The following is a 22,729-nucleotide window of genomic DNA, read 5'->3' on the forward strand; positions in this document are numbered from 1 at the left end:
CTCAAAATGACAAAGACAATGAGGGAACTGGACCATCTCTCTTGTGCTGAGAGAGCTGGGCCTGCTCAGCCTCTAGAAGAGATGACTGAGAGGGGACTTTTTCTGTCTCGAAGGGAGAGTGTCAGAGCATGGAGCCAGGCTCCGCTCGATGGTGCTGAGCAATAGCACAAGAGGCATAGGGCAGGAAATGATTTGCCTAAGCAGGAGAAGGAGCTTCTGCCCTCTTGTGGGTGACCATCTACATGGAACAGATTGCTCAGAGAGCTTGTGGAGTCTTCCTCACTGGAGATATTCAAGAGCCATTTGGACACAATCCTGTGCCATGTGCTCTAGCATCACCCTGCTTGGGCAGGGAGGTTGGACAGATCATCCGCTGTGATCCCTTCCAACTTCATCCAATCTGTGATTATGTGAAAATGCTGCCTCCTGAAAAAGAAACAAGTCTTGTTTCCTGCATCCCTTCCTAAGGGTGATCCTGACAGGATTCTAGCATGTGTAAAGGAAGCTGCCCCTTGGAATGCAAAGACTTCTCTGGCTTAGTGCTCTTCTGGCTTCCCTTGAGACCAAGTTGCAGGCCTGATTATTAATTCAGGCTTCAAATTTTTAAAAGCTACAGTGTGTGAGATACCAGTGGGGCCTTGGTCTGGACACTTTTGGCACAGCACTTGTTTCTGTTTACTTTGCACATGATTGCAGGGAAGCAGAGGAAGAGCTCCAGAGATTCAGTCTCCTGCATGAGGGCACACATTGGCGTGTAATTATGTGCAGTCTTGCCAGTTAAAGCTTTTAGAGGACATGTATGATAGAAGTAGCTTTGTATTGACACTTACAATTCAGGGTTGCCCTTTTTGCTGAGTGCCTAACCCTACAACCTTAAATATGCCTTTTTTTATATTGGCTTGGGGAGGAAGGGACGAGAGAGAGAGCTGTAAGCTGCATGAGTGATAGCAGTATAAAGAGCTTATATATTGACAGATCATGAAGAGTCCTTCATCAGTACATGTTGCTTAAATATCTTAATTAGGGAGAAAGATTGAAGAATGCTGTCCTGGCAGTTGGCTGGATTCTGAGCAGTGAATGCTACTGGGCATGAGAGCTCATGTTCTTGTTGTGGTTGCAGGGACCTCACTGGCAGCTGCCTCTGTGCTAATCAAAAATGAGATTTGAACAGTTAAGTCTGTTTTGTTCAGTACAAGGTGCTTTGCTAAAGAGTGTTGCTCTTTATTGGCATTTGGGTGTGCTGCTGGTCCGACCACCTTCAGCACTGGCAGAGAGAAGCTGGCTGGAATGGGGCATGGAGATGGATACACTGCCTGCCTGCCACTGGTCCACGCCTTGCCGTGGTCAGACTCATACAGAACACTTTTTACATTCAACCAGCTGAGGTAAGAAATGCTCATTCTAGACTGTGATGCAGAATTACAAGCTAATTTCTTTCTCATTAACCTTTTGAAATCTAGGGACAGGCCTCCTGCTCTGTATCTATAACAATCCTTTCAAGTTTTTGTGGGTTTTCAGGGTTTGGAGGTTTTTTAAAGTTTATTTTGAGATATCTTTGATGCTTGAAACAACAGTTCTGCTTTTGGTTTTATGATTTTTTTTTTTAAATTTACTTTGAACAAACCTCTCAGCACATTTCCTTTGTTCATGTTTGTTCATCGCCCATATTCCTTTGTGGAGCCAGAAATGCTGAAACCCAAAAAGAGCAAGCTAGAAATGTGAAGAATGTCTCAACTTTTTTTCTGTTAGGGAGAAAAAGCTGTTTTACAGACTCCATACCTCAAACAAGCTGTTTTGCTTTTAATCTTTACATCACCACCACAACTTCCAGCTAGAAATTTATACATTATTTGTCCTCTGGGTAATGAAGGCCATTTACAACATAGTTAAAATGGTTTCTAAACAAGAGCCATTTTCCAGAGCAAAGAAAGAGCTGTAAGAAAGGGAACCTTAGTGTGCTAAGCAGTTTAATTTTTTTAAAATTCTGAAAGGTAGAAGGAAATTAAGTCCTCTGTGAGTACTCTGTTTTTTTTCTCCCTGTTTGTATTTTTGTTGTGGCTGAAATTCTGCTGATGTCACTGACAATTTTACCACTGAATTTAACTAGTAATGTACAGTCACTCAGACTTTTACACTGTGTGTTTCTGAACACAAACAAAGCCTATACACTTCACACAGTTTTGTGTGGAGAGGAAAAAGCAGATCTCACCTAGCAGTGCTTATCTTAATGAGTAACCCTGTGAGTGTCATGGACCTGTGACAGGACTGGATGTGTCTATGTTTATTTTTCATTCATATTAGGAAGGCTGCTGAAGGCCTGGGCAAGGTTCTTTGACCAGTGGCTTTCTGGAGCTGTTCTTTCTCTTTGGTGAAAGAGGTCTGTGTGGTGGAAAATGCACCTGCCCCATGCTCCTTAGGCCATGGGAGGTAAGTGAGGCTGTTGTGTTGCCCAGGGCTGTGAATGGAGATCACTCAGTCCTACTGGTTATGCTCAGCTGTCATACTTTGGAAGAGGAGAATTAAAAAAAAAATCAGATCTTAAGAAGGGAAAACTGTCTTCTTGACAGTATTGGTTATACTCACACAACACCCTTGAGAAGCCAAAGATTAGGATCACAGCCCCAGCTATCAGAAACAAACACCCACGTTTCTTGCTGTGACCCATACATGAACTTGGAAAAGTGAAATCTTGCTCACAGAGTGGAAACTGCTGAGCTGAAGGCTTTGTGAGCTGGCTGGCCAGGAGAGGAGTCTGGTAGGTCAGGAGTGCAGTTTTTGGGTGAGAGGGAAGTGGGACTTGGTTGCATGACTGGGAGCTTTCTAAAAATGGAATTTGGACAAAATTTCATTAGTTGAATAAGTGAAGAAAAATGCCAGACATACTTTTTCATAAATGAACTTCAAACCAGCAGCTTCCAAAATCTGCCTGATCAGATTTATGTTAAGCCAGGACAAAAGAAACCACTATAGCCCAAGGTTTCTGTAGTGGTGTTATTGCTGACCACAAAACATTCAAACATTACTTGATTTGAAAATCAAGTTCTGTGTTCTTAACTTCTGGGTTTTGAATTTCTAGATATCCACCTTTTTCTGTTTTGCAGCTTTGACAGCAAAAATTTATTCTGTCCATAGAAAAGCTGTGCGTTGTCCTAACAACATAACCCAGGAATTGTATCTTTACGCAATGTTCTTACAATACAGAACTTTGGGTATTGTGTGTGCAGAATCAGATGATGCCCTTTGTGTTGGACAGGGATCGATTGAGTCATGGATTTAAAGGTCCTCACTATCACTGACTTTTTGCTGCAGTTTGCACCTGCAGAATGAGACAAGGGGCTGTGTGAGGGGCTGTGGCACTTGTGCTTGGGTGGAACTTCTGTGAGCAGTGTTTGTGGCAATACCTGTCCTGAGCGTATTTTTGTGATGCCTCGGTGGTTCTGCTCCTCCTTATGTGCCCAGCTCTTTCCTGGTTGACAGTGACTAAATGGCAGAGCTGAGGAGCTGTTGAGGGAGCCGCTATTATTAGTGTGATTGAAGTTTAGAATGACATAGCGTAACACAGGTTTTTCATATTTGACAGGGCCATTGCATGATTCTTCATTGGTATGCATCCTTGATTAAATTGCTGTTGCGGAGGTGAATTTAATGCCTTTGCAAATGGAGACCCAAACAGAAGCAGACTGCAGCTCTGAGGGTTTTGTCAGTTCACATTGATTGCTAAGTCCTGGAATTGGAGCAATGCAGTAACTGAAAAATTAATCAATTAAAATGGAATATCATTTGGCTCCTAAACAAAATGGCAATGGCCTGATAGTCTCAAATCTTCACGGACGAATAGGCAGTGAGCTTTTCCACTATTAGAAAACAATGTGGCATGCCTCGGGGCTGAATGCCTAGCAGAGAAGATGTCTGAGTGAAGAAGGTCTTATACAGAGAGATTATTTTTGTAATAAATCATGGGTGTATATGCACCATCGCTATTGTCACTAAAGAAGGAATGTGTGTACAGTCTTTGGGAGTAGATCTCCTAGCTTCAAGCCTCCAAAATACAAGTTTACATTGTGAGCTGAAGGTCATTCTTGAAATTCTCTAAGAAACCAGGTCATGATTCAGCAGCGACATGCGGAGCTATGTTAAGTCACTCTGCTAAATGTCACTTGGGTTGTTGGTTTGCAGACAATTTGCATTTTCATATTGGGCCTGCCTGACTCCCAAACAATATGTCCTGCCTAAAGCCTTTCTCTGTGATGTTTAAAGATAATGTGAGGAGGAGCTGTGTGGAGCATTGTGGCAAATGACTTGACTGGTCAAGGTCAGAAACTGTTCAGGTGTTATCTCCTGGGAAGACAAGGTCCGTGCAGGCTCTGGGGCTGTGGGCCAGCCTCCAGAAGCAGCATGGTACTGGGCCCAGCTGGCACAAAGGCAGGGAGGAGTGTGGCTGCTGGGGCCAGGCTGCCCCCGGGCTCCATCTGCAGGATGTGCAGTGCTTCTCACCTGCCTAGTGCAGCTACCTGTGAGAGGTGTGACACGGTCAGTGTGGTGATTAGCATGAGGAGAGAGTTGGTGCAGAATTGGTTTATATTTAAAACCATGACTGTTTGAGCAAGACCTGCTAACAAAATCACATTAGAAAAAAATATTTCCTTGTTGGAAGACAGGGAGAGATTCCCACCTCCTGCTATGGGGCTGGCATTGTCTCTGGTGGGGATGTGAAATGTCTTGAGGTGTCCCTTTGTCTTCCTGGCTCAGCTGTGCGTGTACGCAGTATTTTTGTGGAGTGTGAATGTTGGCTAGTTGCAAAACCACACTATTTTATGTTTAATCTTCTAATCTCAATTTAAAGCTCTTGAGGATGAATGATTAAAGAGGTACTTCAGCTTCCTTTCTCTAGCCTTAGAAAAAGCCCTTACAGTGTGATCTTGAAGGCAAAGAAAATGAGCCGCAAGCTTAACATAATTAAATACTTTAATACTTTGGGTGAGTGGCGCCTGCTTCTCAGTGCCAGCTGACCTCTGCTCATCTCTTAGGTAACCAGTTCACCGCTTACTGTGTTAGCAGCTGACGAGGCCACAAGTTGCCTTCTCCTTTTCTGTGAAAATATCTGTGGTGGCATCTGTCACTCCAGACAGTTGTGATTCACTGGGAGGAAAGGAGTGAATGTAGGTCACTGGAGTTCAAAGGGAATAGATTAGTACATGGCAGGCAGGCACATACACATGTGCCTGTGCAGACAGTGTAGGTGGGGGAGTGGGCAGAGAGAGATGCAGTTTATGTGACTGATGATTTATGAAGGACCACCCTCATTTGAACTGTCTTGTTGGCTTTTTGGCTGTTACCAGGTGGGCATGGGGGCATCATCTTGATACAGAATGATGTATGTCAGTCTGTCTTGATACAGGTGCTGTAAATCAGGGTTCAGGTAACACCCAAGTGGCCACTGAGTATCTAACAGTTAGACAAATAACAGAATATTGTTCCTTTTTCTTCTTTGTTTTCCTAGTTTAAAATCACTGGGAAACCAGAGGCATTCTTTGCATATTTAAATGTCTTTGAAGACAGGGATATTTTTCCAAAAGAAAAAAAAGCTTCTTCACGTAACACCTTTTTTACTCTGAAGGACCTCAAAACACAGTTTTAGAGATTGTGTAGGTATGACCTTTAGCAGAGCAGTATTCCTGCATACAGTAAGTAACCTGGATGGCTTTTGCTGAGTAGATTTCCTGTGTGATACTAAACAGATGTCTGAATGCAGACAGCTTCATGTCCATGTGACGATCTTCTTTGTGCAAAACCTTCATACCCAGAGGCGCTGTGTCCCCAGCTACCTGCTGGGATCTCTTTCTGACAGTGCTGCTGCTTTGATGTGGGTGCCAGCATGAGCAGCCTAGTCCCTTAGGTATTCAAAGAGTGTGCTGTCCTGTCTGTCTTCTCCCTGACACCAGATGTTGTCATGGATATTTACGGATACAGGGAAATGTGCTTGGAAAACAAGAAGTGTTGCTTTAAGGAACGGCGACTCTTCAGACCTCACACTCCCCATCTGTGCTGGTAGTCAGCAGTTTTGAAAACTATCCACTCACTATTTCTCATGGGGATTTCCACTTTGTTTTTCTCCTGGAGTGGAATACAACAGTATAAAGGTTCCTATGAGCAAAAGTGGCAGTGTTCATGACACAACAAAGTTTGCTGAACAGGGAACAAATGGCATTATTCCAGGGTATGAGATAAAGACTGAGCAAACATAGAAGCCAGATGTATGTGAGTCTGGACATGTGGGTGTTTTTTATACCAAATCAATGTATGCAAATATCATAAATATTTCAAACCAAAAAATTATATTGAACATTTTCATAATAGACATTTGTGTGCATTAGTCTTCAAATGGAGGGAAGAAATGCACCTTGGCAACTGCATTACCTCATCTGGGGTCTGAATTTCTGTGGTTCTGAGCAGCCTCATTTCCTCTGTTTGGAAGAGAGTGCCCTTAGGCATCTATCTTTGAAGCCTTTTTTGCTTCCATTGCTTTGCTTTATTCAACACTCCTGAAAATAAAAGACCAGAAGGATGCCTCAGGGCATCATGTCCCCTCCCTCCAGCTATGTGCTTCTTTGTGCTTCTGGGCATCTGGGCCAGAATACTGTTTAGGGTCTAATCCTTGTTAACTGCTCAAAGTCTCTTCAGGATTGAACAGCTGGGCCAAAGATGGACACACTTGATAGAAGTAATCTCCTTATGCTATATGTTATATCTATATATACTGTATCTGCCTTGGCCAGCAGCAGAGCAGGATAAAGAGTGGTATTGTACACCTGTCACATGAGAGGTTGTATAATAAATTCCAGCTTCTCAGGTTATCATTCTACAATGAATATACATCACAACTGTATTCAGGGGGAATCCAAACTGGCAGGGTTTATGCATTGATTGCTAATCTAGGTGGGCATGGAGAGAGGTTAGTTGGTGTGGAAGCCAGTCACTGCATGTGGAAGTAACTTCTTTGCACACAGTGTGGTGCTGAGCTCGTGTAAGCAGTGCAGCAGCAAGTATCCCATGCTCTTTGGGCTGCTGTTTGCAAAATGAATGACACTGATGGGTGCTCTAGTACTGGCACTTGTGAACTCTGTGTTACTTTTGACTGTCCTCCAGTTGTTAACCCACACTGCATTGCATGTCCTCGAGATCTCGGCAAAGTGATCCAGCCAGGCTTCCTGGAAGCATCTCTTCCCTCCTGTAGACAAGGACATTCAGGATCTGGATGAAATATTGCAGTAAGGATGCTTCTCCACAGAGACGCTAAAGAGATGGCTAAGTGGGATCATTAGGCAAAGGCCACGTGGCTGCCTCAGAAGCAGGACTGTGAGTACTTACACAGGACAGCAAGGAGCTGGGAGTGGGGTACTGTGGCTGCAGCTCTCTTCACAGAGAGCAGCAGGCACAACTCTCCTGGGATTTTTCCAGGAGAAGGCAGTGAGAAGGACAGAGAGAAGAAGAGAAAACAATTATTCTCTCTATTCAGTGCTCCTGTTACTTTGCACATGTGGAATGTGTTATGGAGATTGTTTACCCAAAGCAATTAGTTAATTGGACACTGGTGAAAGTTGTTTTGATTCCTTGGCCAGTTGGGTCAAAGCTGTGCCCTGACTGTCTCAGATAGTCATAGGTTTTTCTTTAGTATTCTTTTAGTATTAGTATTGTATCTCTTTAGTATGTAATTTAGTATAGTATTAGTGTAATATAGTATAGCTTAATAAAGCATTTATTCAGCCTTCTGATTCATGGAGTCAGAGCACATTATTCCCTGGCTGGGGGATTGCCTATTTCTACTATATGGTGGGACAGACACCACACTTCTGCGTGCTGAGAAGTTGGATGAGGGTATCGGAAAGCAACTGCTCATGACAGAGGTAGTAATTTAATTACTCAAGGGTTTGTTGTTTTTTTTTTTTTTTGCTGCTCCCCCTGTATACTTCCCACACAGCTTTGCTCTCCTGTGTTGCTTTCTTCCCTTAAACTGCCCAAAAGACTGGCTGACAAACCACGGCAAGTCTGCTTGAAGGTTATTGACCAAACCTTGTCCATCGACACGCTGTTGTGACCTGTAAGTCAGGAACATCCTGTTTCTCAGCTCTTCGCACTAACCACCCATGTCTGCTTGTGGCAGCATAGTAGCCTGTGATGCTCACCTAATCCATGCTGTAGGCAATAAATGGAATACATTGTGCCATCTTCTGTATCTCTTGGAGGAGGATCTGAATATTGCATCCAAAAATTGCTGGTTGTGGGGAGAACATTGCTATGGAAACCAAACACAGAAATGTAGTTGTTCCTCCTTTCTCATACAGAATTTCTACCTTTGCAGGCCAGATTCTTGAGGACACTTTCCTTGTCAATGACTTGGTGTCTGGCAAAACTGTGAGGGATGAAAAGAAGAGCAAAATAAAAATTATTTAGAGGAATGGCATGACTTTCTAGTCATGAGACAGGTATAGAGAGAAAAGGCTCCTCAGGGCAAAACTAGAAGAGAGTTGAGATGTAAGTCTTGCAGAGTTGACAGAGAATTGCCTCTGCATACACAGAAGGCAATAAGTGCCCAGAGACTGTGGAAAAGAATAAGGAGGTAGAGAGGCACTTTGGGCAAGCATGAGTCCTGGAAAGCAAACCCCAGCAGACAACATCTCTTTCTCACTTTCAACATCCCATGGCAACTGCAGCTCTGTCTCAGGGGCTGGAGAAGTTCTTTGAGCTGGTGACCATGGGCTCTTCTCAGAGGGCATTGGAAATAGCCTCTGCTGGGCATCTGTTGCTTGGAACTGGCAGCACACCTCAAGATTGGCCAGGGTTAATGGCAGTAGAAATTCTTTTGTGACCAGCTAGATGCCATGGGAGCTGATCAAATTGCTTTGCTCTTTCCTTTGTGTTACTCCAGTTTGTGCAAGCTACAAATGAAACATTTAAATTGGTCTCTGGGCTCTGCTGTCAGCACTTGCACTTCTCAAAGAACAGTGATGGTTCTATTTAACTGTGGTAATTTTTTTTTTTTTTTAATTTCATAGTAGAAGTTCCATAAGTGCATGGTTCCCAAACCACATTTAAAATGCTTTACACAGTTTAACAAAGCATGAATAAAATAGGCCCTGTACTGTCAGGCACAGGCTTTTGCCTCTTAGGACTAGGAAGTTTTTTGGAGAAGTGTACAGATTTTTCATGAGACATAACAAAAGCCATGTGCGCTTTCTAGTCAGTTAGGTCTTCCATGGAAAGACACTTAGTGGGGATGGCTTGCAATTGATGCTTTTCACTTCTGGGGTTTGACAGAGCTGAGGCAATTGTGAAAATGAGCTTAAAACAAAGGGGAAGTATGGCACCCCCTGGTCCATTTGTTTTCCTGGCACTAAACACTTGTAAGAAGTGCAAGAGCTGCAAAGTGTATGTCCTGTCACATAAAACTGCTGCTGGACTAATTTAACAGTAACTGTAAAATGATTAATTGCACTTACCTTTGAGAGTTTTACATACCTTACTCTAATTAAGTAGTGATTCCTCATGACCCCTGGAGTATGGTTATTCTTTTTGAATTTGGCCAGGCTTGCTGTTAAAAAGATGCACCTTGGGACCCTGAATTCCCCAGCTCTGGTTTTATTGGCGGTTAGCACAGTGTGGCAGCTGGGGTGCCTGTGTCTGATGGCAGACTATGACAATGCACAGAGATGAATGGCACTGTCTCTATTATAGTCTTACTATTTCACAAGGAATCAGGCCTAGAGGAATATCCTGTGTTAGTCGAGAAATAAGGCTCTCGAGTTCTCATAGACGTGCATGGCATTAATTCCTTTACCCAAATCCCTCACTTACTAAGTTAATTTTGCTATTTAAGTAGTTTCTGGTCTCCCAGGTCATGTCAAAATACAAATCAGAACATGATTTCAACAGCAAAAGAGCATCTGATTCTATTCTGTCACTGAAAGGGAAAAGTATATGTGAAAATGAGAAATGGTGAAATAAGATTAGAAGGTTTACAGTACTTCCTGAAATTTTCATATGTGAATTTTTTTGGAGGTCTCAGCAATGTTTGGGATAAAACTTAATTTGTGTAAACTGTTTGCTAATCCCTAGTCTAGACACTCACATTTCCAGTGCCCATTCATCTTTATTTTTGCTTTATTGTAGGTTTTTTTTTTTTTAATCTATCAGAGAGCAGCAGTTGTAAGGAGCTGGGCTCTTCTGCTCTCATAACTCGCACTTCCAGCCCCAAGCATGGGGATGCTGGGGTACAGGGTGTGTAACTACATCAAGGATCTAGGGGTATGAACTGTCCCCTTGGCATGGTGAAAGTCTTGTCTCTGCACTCAGCTGTACATAATGTGCCTTTAATATACTAAAGCTACTATCTGCTTATATTGACTGCTTCCTGAAGTGAGAGGTGTTAAGGTGAGGAGACGGGAAAGAGGAGGGTAGACATTAGTCCACCCTTCTGACGGGGCTTGGCAGGGTTTCATAGAGAACCTGTACTGTTCCTGTCAAGTATCATTTGACTTCACAGCAATAAACGTCCTGTAGTGCAACATCTATGTTCTAGGAATATAATCTGATAAAGCAAGTCAGTCCTTAAAGATAAGCTTTGTATTCACTTTGTCAGGCTAGTTCATAACTGTCTAGGCTGCACTCAGGATTGTGTTTGCTCTGCTTTTTTAATCTGACTTTTCTGTCATGTGGTTTGTAATGAACTGTAATGTCTAGGGCTTTTCTGAGGGGTTACTATTGTGCTGTCTCTGCCATATTTTGTATCAGCACAGATCTGGTGAACTGTAAAGGTCTGCAGTGCCCTTATTAAGTTGCTTTTACTGTTTTCAGATGTATTTTCGATGTGTTGAGATAATTTTGAATTCTAACCCTGTTACCCAATGTGTCTGGTATTTTTTCTGGATTTCCTATGGATTTGACAAACTTACTGTGTCTGAATCCAAGGTATTTACGAAAATACTGAACAGTGCTGGATCTGGAACAAACCCCCAAAGACCTGCTCTGACCCCTCTGCTCTAGTAACGCTAATAATTATGCTCCTGCAGTAACTTTCCAACCAGTTCCACCCATTCTGCAGTAGTTTCACCCACACTATTACTTTTCTAGCTTGCTAATGACAACATCTTAACAGCCCCTACCAAAAACATTATCTAAGTCATGATGTATCTGTCTCCTGCTTCTCCATACCCTTGAGCCTGATTACTCCATCACAGAAGAAAATTAGATTGGTCTGACTTGACTTGGTCTTGACAAATCTCAGTTAGCTCCTCTTTATTACCTTGTTATCTTCTTGGTGCTCATAGATGGATGTTTGGTTACTTGTTGATTATCTATCGATTAAGCTGCCTTTCTGGAAGCTGAAGCCAGGCCCTCCTAGCTATCATCCTCTGAATCCTCCCTTTGAAGAGAGCACAAAGAGATACTTACTGTCTGAGATAAAACTGCAAGTGGGACTTAACTCCTAACTGACAATCATTTCCTAGTGTTCTTTTACCACTTTTTGATGTGTAAGTAATGTGAGACCCGTAGTATCTAGAAGAATAAGCCCTGAGAGTTCAAGTTTAAATATGTCGTGGTTTTTAGGGCAATAAAGGCCCTTCCTGTCGCTGCCCTCTCCCCGGGACTGGGAGGAGTCTCCTCAGGGTCTCACAGCCCCTGCCCCGGTGATGCTGCAGCAGGGTGGTCTCCAGCTCCCGATAGCCTTGCCCTGCCCAGCCATGGGCCCTGCCAAGGTGGGTCCGCATCCTGTCCTTCCCCAGAGAGGTGCCTGATTCCCAGGGTGGGGCTGTCCTGGTACCCACTTCTGGCTGGGGTATAGGATTGTCCCTGGCTGCCAGACCCTGCTCCCCAGCCCTTTCACCGTTCCAGGAAAAATGTCTCCTGAAGATATCTTGTCATTTCCAGCATTTTCTCGTATGTTCCTGGCAACATAAACCAAAAACAGCTGTTGCTTTTATGGGACCTGGAGGGGCAAGAGGTAAATGTCAAAGGGCAAGTTGTGATTTCAAAGTATTTAAAGGTGTGTGATAAGCTGGGCTTTTGCTTCAAATCAGCGTTGTTTTCTAGGGCAAAAGGAAAAGGAGAAGTGGAAGCTGAGTTAGACAAAACTCCTAGTATGATTTAAGGAAAGAAAAAAAATTCAGTTTTTAGAGGTATGAAAGTAATTGTTTTCTCATCATAGTGAAAATACAAATTCAGGGAAGATTCTAGGTAGCAGGCTGTGCAACCAGCTGTAAAAGTAGTCAAGATGTTCCCATAGTCCAGTACCATGCCCAGGTGATGTGGTGGTGGCTGCAAGGGGCAGAGGGGATGGCAGCAGCATCTGTGGAGAAGGGGTGGCAGAGTAGGACACTCTCTGACCAGAGAAGTGGAGCAGAGGCAGACTCACCCACTGGAGTGTGCCTGTATGTGTCCTACACGAGGGCAGATCCATAAACATTGGCTTGATTGTGCAGTGGCTGAAGGAATTTCTCAGTGCTGAAAATAACAGCTTTTTAAAAAAATTTTCCCCCATGAAAAGATGTTTGCCTCAATCTTGTATGGTGAGAAAGGGCAATCTGAGCATCAGGCTAACTTTGGCTGTATTAGGCATATTTTTGTGGGCCACCTTCTCTTTTTTTTTTTTTTCTTTTTTCCTGACTTAATTCATCTTCTCTCCAGATGGAATAGTCCTAACCTCTAATGTCTCTTCATCCGCCAGCAGCTTCCTTCCAGATAGAGGCTTGACAAAGCTTGTGCTCTGGCCACGGCTGCTGGGCTATCTCTGATTTCATGTAACTGCTCAGGATGGTTTCAGTTTTCTCTGTCCCATTTGCAGTGCACTCAATTTGCTACATTTCCCATCTCAGCAGACCCGAGTGCAGGGTTTCACTTGAGCTGTCCACAGGGATGCTCAGATCTGTAGCCTGAGTGGTCACGGTTCATTTGAAATCCATCAATGTACATGAGTAGTTCAATTTATTTTTTCTAATGTTCATTGTCTTGCCCTTCTTTATGCTGAATTTCATTTGCCTTCATCTTATCTGACTATCTGGTTCTCCTAGGGCTGTCTGCACTGAAGGGTAGCCCTTGTCAGAGAAAGTTGCAGAGATGAATGTTCTAAGCACTCTCCTGCTTACGGAGTTTGCTGTGATGTTGGGTCTCTTGAATTCTTTCCCAGCCCACTAGGATGGCTCAACCAACATGCTGTGTGATACTGGGGACCATTCTCTGGTCTCTTGCCCTCTGTAACTCCTAAAAGGAGACCTTTAGCTGAGGGAGAAATGTGATCAAGCCTAGTAGTAAAGAGCATCCAAGCTATTTTACATTAAAGGATCTCAAGATCTGGGGATTATAAAGTGCTTTGAATGAGATGTGTAGGTGCAAGTATCTGTCACTTGCAGCAGTTTTAGGGAGCTCTAGTGCTCCCCTGCAAGGCTGGCCGTATTTTGTCTTCATGATTTGGTCTATCTAAAAGCTACCACAGACAATTTGTTAAACTACTTTTATACTATAAACAGTCTTGATTGCTTTATAAGCAATCAAGAGTTTGTAGGTTGTTTCCAAACACAGTCACGTTTGGAATTGAATTCATTACCTAAGAGAGGGCCAGAGCTGTGCCTGTCCTCTCTCCTGATGACCCTAGTGAATGGTTTTCAGGTGCTGATTTTGTACTGACTCTGTGGCCTAGGAAAGTTAGAGGAAAATTAGGAGACGAGAGGGATGGCCCTGATCTTTTAACTCATGTGGAGTAGTGGGGACAGTCATGTGCAGCTTTCAGCTGTATCAAGGACATCTGTGAAACTGGGCGAGTCTGAGCAAGGCACAGCAGGGAACCTATTCAATCTTAAGCTGCCTCTATGTTTGTATGCAGTAGTGATTGTTGAAAGGCTGAAACTACTTTTCCTCAAAATATGGTGTCTCAGCCACCTTGGCTGGAGACTGCTCTCAGATTCATTGCCTGGAAGGGTTTCCAAATGCCTGCAGCCTCACACATTCTGTGTAACAGTTGCTAAAGGGAATTTGTCTCTGCCTATGCTATCAGGAACAGCAGCTTTCATCCCGAGCTCAGTCAGTAAGGATAGCAAAGCCTGCAATTTTCCTCAGAGATGTCAGTTTTAACACGCTGTCTGTGGGGACTCCTGCTTTCCTTTCCAAGCTCTTGCCTACCCTGCCTTCACCCGTACCTGAGCGACTTCCAGATGTGTGGAAACGTCTGAACTCATGACCTCTGTCTAAGCATGGGCCAGCTGCTCTCATTGATGCTCTGCTGTTTGTCTCCGCTCTAGATGACGAGGGCTCCCCCGGGAGAGAAGAGCAGCCGGCGGGCTTTTGACGAGAAGGCTTACTTGTCCTCCAAGGTGCTGAAGGCCGGAGAAGACCCCTACCGGCAGCACGCCTTTAACCAGCTGGAGAGTGACAAGCTCAGCAGCGACCGGCCCATCCGGGACACCCGGCACTACAGGTACCTGCAGCCTGCTCCGAGCCGCGCTGCCGCTTGCTGCGGGGAGTCCGCTGCTCTCGGTCTGCAGCGCTGGCCAAGCATGTTTTGGGATTTTCTTTGGTCCGCTGTTTCACTGAATTTCATGGTTCATCTGGAAAGGTCTCAAATGCTTGCAGAACCTTGACAAATTCAGTCCCAGCTTGAGACTTTTCTAACACCTCTTTTTCCAGGTCCAAGCATCATCTTGTTTTAGCACAGCCCCTCCACTGCAGCTCGGATTGCTCATTGGACAGTTTTGCCCAGCTGTGCCTACACTCATGGCTTCCCTTGGCATCCTTCTGTCCTGGCTGTGAAGTACACCTTTGTTGCAGCCTTGCTTTGCTGTGGTGTTCCTCACCTGCTGTGCTCTGGCTGTCTGAAGCTGGTTTGGTGCTTCTTTCCATCCTGAACATCACTGGATGAGGGCTGCTGGGGTAGGGATGAAACTAACAAGCAAATACAGTGTTCTGTGGCTTGCAAAGTGCTTGTCATTCTATCCTTGTTTCACTGAGGGTGTATTTATTCTGCTGAAAAAAATTGTCCTTAAATTGCTAATAGTGCTTAGGTAACTATTTTGTAGTTTCTGGAGGACAAAAAGGCAATGCTTCAGTACAAAAAGATTCTTGAAAACTGTAGGTGTAATAGTAATTGGATAGTGTGCAATAGTCTACTTCAGTCCTAGACTCTACCTAGTGTTGTGGTAGCGGGCCCCGCCAGGCAATAATAACTATTGACTTTATGATTGTAGGAGGTTGATTAAATGCTTTATTAAGTTATATTATACTATTAAGAAAAACTCATTGCTCTTCCCAGACAGTCTGATACACACGTGGATTTAATTGGTTAACTAATTAAAACACTATCACCAAAGTCTAATTAAGAAATCTCTCTTTAGTAAATAATCTCTATAACACATTCCACATGTGCACAACAACAAGTGTAGTAAATGAAAGCAAGAATTGTTTTCTTACCTTTCTCTGTTCAGAGAATATGTAATTACCACAACCTAGAACTATGTATGGTTCTAGGTGTGGTATGGTTACAAAGCGACATTTCACAGCAGCTGGGAGCAGGAAACCAGGCATCTAACTCGACTGAAATTGTGAAAGGGATGCCAGGAGACATGGAGCTTTGTGAGCCTGCCAGCACTGACAGCCCTCAGAGTGTTTTTCAAAGGCAAGCAGTCAGGACCATGGTTGTGGGATCCAAGTCTTGTGCTGTTGTTCTCCAACATAGTATTTGAGACTGGCTTCCTAGTGACCCAGAGGCAACGGTGCTACGTTCTGTGTTGCTGACAAGTCTCCCTGCAATGCAGAATTGCTGTTTTCTGTTAATCTGCTGTCATGTTCTGGCCTAAAACCAGCTCGCTTCAAAGAAAAATTATTGTTTATTTTGATCTGTGATAGCATGAAGAGCATGCTTTGTGTGAAGAGCCTCATCTGTGCACTTCAGTCAGAAAAACAAAATATGCGTGGCTCCCTGCAAATGTATAGCCGTTTCAGACCCAGCTTTTCAAGTATTCCCTTGAGTAATGGGGAGTCCAAAGTAGTATATAATCAGAACAAATAAACCTGTTTCCATGTTTCTCCCCTTCACAGGGAGCAATTTGGGAATGAGCAAGTTTGACTATGTTGTGTTATAACAATATTGGAATAGTTGCTAGGATGACAGCTCAGGATGAGGTTTATTTCAGCTGATACAAGTTAGATTGTGGACTTGGCTCTTTAAGGAATGGTGGGAGTCTGTAGGTCACTAACATATCAATTTTTCTTCTGGCACCCAAGCCGGAGCATGGACATGCTTGACTTTACATCCTACTTCTTCTGACTTAGCATGCATCTGTTTCTTTGATCCAAAGCCAAGACAGGGTCAGCTTTCAAGCACAAACTTTGTCCTTGTTCTCTGTGATGCTGTAGTAATGCTAAAATACTGGGAAAACTTCCCCAGATAACCCATACATTGGCCTCTTCTGCTTTTCTGCTTCCTGATTCCTTAAGACATTTTCTGTGCATTACATCATGGAGTTATTTTGAAACAATAATAAATATGGTCTGTCTCAGGACTGTTCTCATGTTGTCCACTGTAGTCTTTATCAGGGTTCTCTATATGTTTGAAAGTTGCTGTATGAAGCTGCTGTCCCCTTAATAAAACACTGCAATGAAAGTCATAAACCAGTAGGATTGAAAGTGATGATAAAACTAGTCACAGTTTAGCAGTAGTCATAAAAGGATAGCAAGTAATGTGGAAGTACAAGTAGTGGGTCTAAGAAGTGAGTTGTATTCCCTGTCAGGATGGAGATTCAGTTTATGCAAAGCCTTGAGTAGTTAAAAGTAGGTGTGATTTCTTCATCAGACAGGAGATTAGAGCACACTGACTGCAGTTTGGCACCATCTGGAAGTTAAGAAGGCAGAGGCTTTGGAGGAGCAGGTCAGCCCAAATCAGCTGTGCTTAGCATCTGCCAGGACTGGATTCAGGATTCACGTCTGTGAGTTGTTCTCCTCACAGAAACTTTGCTCTCCGCAGGGAGAAGCAGCCTGGTTGCAAGTTAATCCTTGGTTCTGAGTGTGAGAATGTGTGTATGTACCTAGCATCACAAAGTCAGATGAGAAGATAGAAAGAGTTGCTCTTCATTGCCAGCAGATCCATTAGTGTTGAGCCTCAGCAGCTCCCCAGCACAGATCACAGAACTAGCTGGTGTTTTCCTTTCTGTGAAATTTGTGTCCAAAGAATTTGAAGTGCTTTATAGGGCAATGCCTGGGTGTACCAGCTCCATGCATCCTTAGCATGTCCATGTCCTGTGCATGAATAAACAAGATTTTATGTGAGTCACAGGTAAATCCAGGGACTAGAATCCAAGACTGAAACTTACTTCACTATAAAACCCACATGGCCTCCTTAGCGTGCAGGTTTGTGAGTGTAGGTATAACAGCCTCCAAAGGTTGCTTTTCTATAAGCACAGCTCTTTTTAAGCTCTGCCAGCCTTGGTGCAGGGGCTGCTGAGGCCTCCCTTGCTGCAGCTCAGCTGTGCTGGTTCTGATTTTAGCATATGACTATTTCTAGAAATTCCAGGTACACTGTTGCAGTGCTACTGCTAGGTGATGTTTGGCTTACACTTCTGCTGTCCTGTGCTGCAGGTGCACTTCGGTACGCTATGACTCTGACTTGCCAGCCACCAGTCTCATCATCACCTTCCACAACGAGGCGCGATCCACCCTGCTCCGAACCGTGAAGAGGTCAGTTCAGCTGGGCTGCCGGGACTGCATGGTGGAGTCTGCGAGTGCTCTGGGGGAAATTAGGCATTTTGCAGCAGCTAGACAAGCAGGGTGGCTGCTCTCAATGTTCTGCTCTCAAGATGGCCCACTAGGACAGGCCAGAGGCTTGGATTGGCATTGTGGGCATATCTTCAAATGCAGGGTGTATCTGCAGTTAGCCACTCTATGGCTGCAATCTGGGGAATCATGAGCAGCAAGAAAGGGTAGCTGGGCCTGCATCTGCAGGTGAGAACAGTCTCAAGTCTCAACCATGTGTGAGCTTGGGTTGGAAGAGTGAGGGTGGGCTAAAGAGAACACTGTGTGCTGCTAGATGCAGTGAGCTCACAGTCCCTTGCTGGTGATCAGTTACTGAACCTGATGCCCACCAGGTGTACCCTGGGGCTTTGCACACAGCTCCTCTGAGCCTGCAGGACGCTTGCCATCTTGTACTAGTGTCTCCTCATATCTGAGTATCAGCAGTGGCCAAATCTACCTAAGTAAGTAGGTGGCATAGGGCCTGTCAGCAACACCAAATAGATGGAGGTTTGCAGTCATCTGTACCACAAAGTGATGTTCCAGCTGCCCTCTTCCATCACCCCCACAGAACCCAGGGAGGCTCTTTTCCTTTTAGTTCCCACAGAAAAAAAAATGTCCTCTGACTTCTTTGACTTACAAAGTAATTCCTCCACGGGTCTCTGAAGCCTGCAAGCAGGTGGGGAGCAGCCATTGAAGCTGAAGGGAGAGTGAATTGTCATGTAGCTGTTTGAGCTGATGGTATCACTAACAGAAATGCATTATTCATCATTGCCACTTCTTCCCTTGACAGGTCCTGTGAACTTAAAGAAATGTGCTATGTGAATAAAGAACAGGCTTTTTCAAGTTGGCCTCATGTCTAGAAGGCTGGGTTTCTGCCACCAAATTTGGTGCTATTGTGTTTCCAGAGATCTGTATATATTGCATTGATACATTTTGTCTTTTTATTTCTATAATTTTCTTTTCATTTGAACCATACAATGAGTTCTGCAGAGTCACTGTCCAGAAAATGGGCAGGCTTGTTTGGAATCATGGTGCTGCTGGGGCAGCCGGAGGAGATCTCTACCTTTTCAGTCACAGGTCAGACAGTAAATAGGTGCTGAGAAACCATGGCAGTATGTCCTACTTTTTTGTGTCCTGGAAAGCCCAGAACTGGACAGAGCACTTAAGATGTCGTATTACCAGTCTCTCAGATGTGGTCTCCTGCAACCAGAGTCCCCAACAAAGACCTTGAAAAATGGGTGACCCATCTCTTCAGATTGGTCCCTGCAATGCTGCTGACACTGGAGGATTGCTGTTGTGAGGAACTGGCTGCACTGTGCTGTGAATGGTGTAGTGGATGGGATTTCCTCCCAGACCTCTGGCTACAGCTGGGGGCCTCATTGCCAGATGGTTTACAGCCAGTGCATGTGATGGATTTACTCCTTCCTTAAGTCACATCAGAAATGTCGATAATTTATCGCTGTCTCACGAGAGATCCTGAAGGCTGAGTCCTTCTTGGGCTCTACAGTATTTGCAGTGCCACACAAGCAAGCATTGGCTAGTAGCCTTGTCTTTGAGCACTGAAGGTTTGACAACCATGCACAGAGGTAAAGGTTCATGGCTGCACTGCTGGAAGAGGCGTAGGCATAAGTCTGACTTACAGGTTGACACTGATGTTATAGAGGGATTTGACAGAGCTCTTCAGGGCCTCTTCTGTAACCTGAGAGTCCCATCTTTCAGCAAAACTCATCTGAATGTGCCAGGCTGAATTACTGCTGTGAGAGTAATTGTTGTTCAAGTCACACACACAGTCAGTGCACCAGTACTATGTAATTACTTTGCATCCCTGGCACTTCGGGATAAGTCAAGTATCAAAGGGACAGGACTGTTCTGTTCTGTTGGGTTTATGACCTGGCTGTGAGTCTGCTGTGGACCACAGTAATATTAAGCAGCAGGAAGCATAAAATTGCATTGCCTGCTTACCTGCTGACTAGTCAGGCTTGCAGCTTGTCATTATTTCTATATCTACAAGAGCTTTCTTAAACCAGGTAGAGCATGATTATTTGGATAATTAGAATGAACCATTTGGTGCATCTGGTGAAAGTTAAATATGATTCCACTGTTATTATGGGCCTTTTCCCAAGTTCAGTTATCATGATTACACTGTGGGAATGCTATAAGAGAAATGGGTGTGAAGGAGGAAAACTGATGAAAATGAGCAGCACTAAAAGCAAAATTTTCTATGTCTGAAAACCTTTTTAGAGGCCTAATCTTTTGAGGTGAGTAGAAAATGTATTACCAGTTGAAATTTTCATACGTGAGGTCTTTGCAAGTGTGGCTTTTGAGTATCTTAATTTGGGCTCTCAAAAACCAGCCATAAGACTTTTGGGAATTCCAAAATGAAATACATGAAATGGGTACTGGGATTGAACTGATCTTAAACCCAGAGGAAGCCCAATTTCACTCCCCTGAGCTAGATGCTGGCCTGTTGCAAGTTAATTCAAGGAAATGGCAATGCTGGTACCAAAAAATCTTGGGAAGTGACCCAGGGGTGATACTCCTGCATCACAGGCTTATTTCAGGGTGATCTAAACCTGGAAGCTCTAGGGGCCAGATCCTGATCTGCATACCCTTCTTGCCAACCTCGCATGCCCATGTGAACACATGGCCTTAAACACCTCTGGTAGCTCAGCAGTTGCCTCCTTCTCCCTCCTGTCTCTGGGATCTCTGCTGCTGGGTGGAAGCAACAGGAATGATGTGCTGTTGTTGCTCCTTGAGGACGGGAGAAATGTTTGTGTATGAGGGAGAGGGGGAAAGAGAGGAGTGACCTTGAAGAGGAATAGCATATTCCCTGGAGTACCCTGTTGTTTATCCCTCCTGGTCTTCATGGCCTGCCATCTGCTGTGGGCTCCAGCCATATGTGTTCAGTGTAGAGGGAGACAACTGCTTAAAAATATCCAGCAAGAGTCTAAAGAAGGAGAATCGGGGAAAAAATGGGAAATGGGCTATCAAACAAAACCTGTGAACATGCCAGTTCAAATGGCTTGTTGCTGGCATCCTCAGTCCTGCAGGAGATGTGTGTCAGTCAAGAGCTGCTTGCCTGCTTTGATCTCTTTTCTTTGCTAGGACATAGCTGTCACTCTCAAACCAGTCACTTGCTTGGCATCCTGTTCTCCTTCAGAAACAATTGTCACTCAAACGGCATTTTATGTGATTGATGTCTATGCATGATTAATCTTTAAGCCATACCTTCAGTCTGCTGCTGTGACCATTCTTGCAGAAGAAAAAGTCCAGTGCTTTGTTGTTTGGTCCCTCTCTTTCTGATCTCAGCAAGTCATGATTGCAGGGACCTTTTGGTTTCGGTGCAAATGTAAAGGTGAATTGTGAGGCTCTAAGTCACTGGATTTGAACAGCTGTCAGTGGTTCAGTGCCTGTGCAGAGGGCCTGTGGAAATCCTGATTAAGAGGATGCTGTTGTAATGCTAGAGCATTTGGTGTAGCATCTCATTACAATGACAATTTAAATAATGGCAAAAAAGAATATTATGTTAGAGCAAAGGGAAAAAAATATACTCTTCTGCTAGCATCCAGAATAAATAAGATTATCTGGGAACTCAGGGGGATGGACAGAGGAGAGAAACTCATTGACAGTGCTGATGTCACGTTCATGTAAGAGAGTAAGGACTCTGATACTGAAAGAAGAAGGAAGCTGTGAGAAAAGGCAAAGGAGATAGGGAATCTGTGAGATAAGGGGAGAACAGTCCATGTTTCTGCTGTAACAGGCAATTGTCAGTTAGATTTTGGAATTCTAATAATACATTTTTGTGCCAGAAAGTGTTTGTCATGGCATTCTCTGCATCTCAGTGAGGGGAAATATTAGGATTACTGTGCTCCTTGTTAAAAAGACAGGGATGACAAAGAGCAAAGAAGATTAAGTACCTTTCCCAAGGATCTACAGCAAGTTATTGCAGAGCTGAGAGCAAAACAGGGCACTGTACAATGAGCTGTGAACTCCTCAAGGGATGTGTTCTTTCTACTGGGGAATCAATGGACAGGTAAAGAACAGAGAGCAAAATGGGGCTTTTTTCCCAGTTATGTTGAGTTGAAAGACCTGAAACTTGTGGAGAAAATGTGAGCATTGCCAATAGCCAAGCTAGTGGAAGAAGGTGTAGAATACCATTTTGCAGCCATTATACTGCAGTCTGCCTGGGTTGTTTTGCATTGTGTTTGCACTGACAGGAATTTCAGTGCAGGGCAACCTTGTCTGTAAAATACGCAGATGGTGGTGGTGCTGGAAGAAGCTGCACTTAGAATGGCACAGGAACATCTCCCCACCTCCCACCCCACCATACTAGAGGATCCAGAGAGATGTGAGCCAAGAGAAGCAAATGAGGTTCAGCTTTGGAAAATGTAAGCTCAGTCATCTAGGGACATGTCAGCTCAAAATACAAATACTATGAGAGGTGCATGAAGCAATGTGAATCTGAAATAGAGTGGGATGTGATACTGAGCAGCAGAACAGTCAGAATTTTGCTGTATGAGAAAGCAGAACACTCTTCCAAACTGAGGGAACTTTGGCTCTGTTTGCAAAGCCATCAGTGGTGTTACTTAACAAGATGGCAATTGATTTCTCTACACCTTCATTCCTAGGAATATGGGACTATTCTTGTCTGTTTCCTATATCAAACAACAACAACAAAATCCAAAAGAGGAAAAAAGACAGAAATTTTACTCCAGTATTGCTCAAAAGAGCAGGTGCCACTGAAATGAGGCAGGTTGCTTGAAGTAGGAGGGCAGTGTTTTTAGTATTAAAATTTGCATAACTGCCCTCTTCATTGGACTGCCTAAGCATCACTGGGCAACCTTGTTGAAGGTTATGAGGACCTGCCTGTGCAAGAGGCATTGGAGGGGGAATATGCTCTGTGATGGGAGTAAAGCAAGAGAATGATCTGAAGAAGTTCATGGAAAAAGAGTTCAAGCAT

At 44.0% G+C, this 22,729-nt stretch overlaps 1 protein-coding gene across 2 annotated transcripts in view; it reads left to right on the top strand.

Annotated features, from left to right (window-relative positions):
- Positions 1 to 22,729, top strand: part of GALNT16 (polypeptide N-acetylgalactosaminyltransferase 16) — a gene marked incomplete at its 5' end in the record, with an annotated part of 73,266 nt that overhangs the window by 21,620 nt on the left and 28,917 nt on the right. For both annotated transcript variants that reach the window (XM_084207833.1, XM_084207834.1), the window contains 2 exons: positions 14,289 to 14,464; positions 17,617 to 17,715. In XM_084207833.1, coding sequence (XP_084063959.1) covers positions 14,289 to 14,464; positions 17,617 to 17,715 — 275 coding nt within the window. The remainder of the gene's footprint in view (positions 1 to 14,288; positions 14,465 to 17,616; positions 17,716 to 22,729) is intronic.

The sequence above is a fragment of the Fringilla coelebs genome (genome assembly GCF_963513975.1).
Source record: "Fringilla coelebs genome assembly, chromosome: 6".
Classification (NCBI taxonomy): domain Eukaryota; kingdom Metazoa; phylum Chordata; class Aves; order Passeriformes; family Fringillidae; genus Fringilla; species Fringilla coelebs.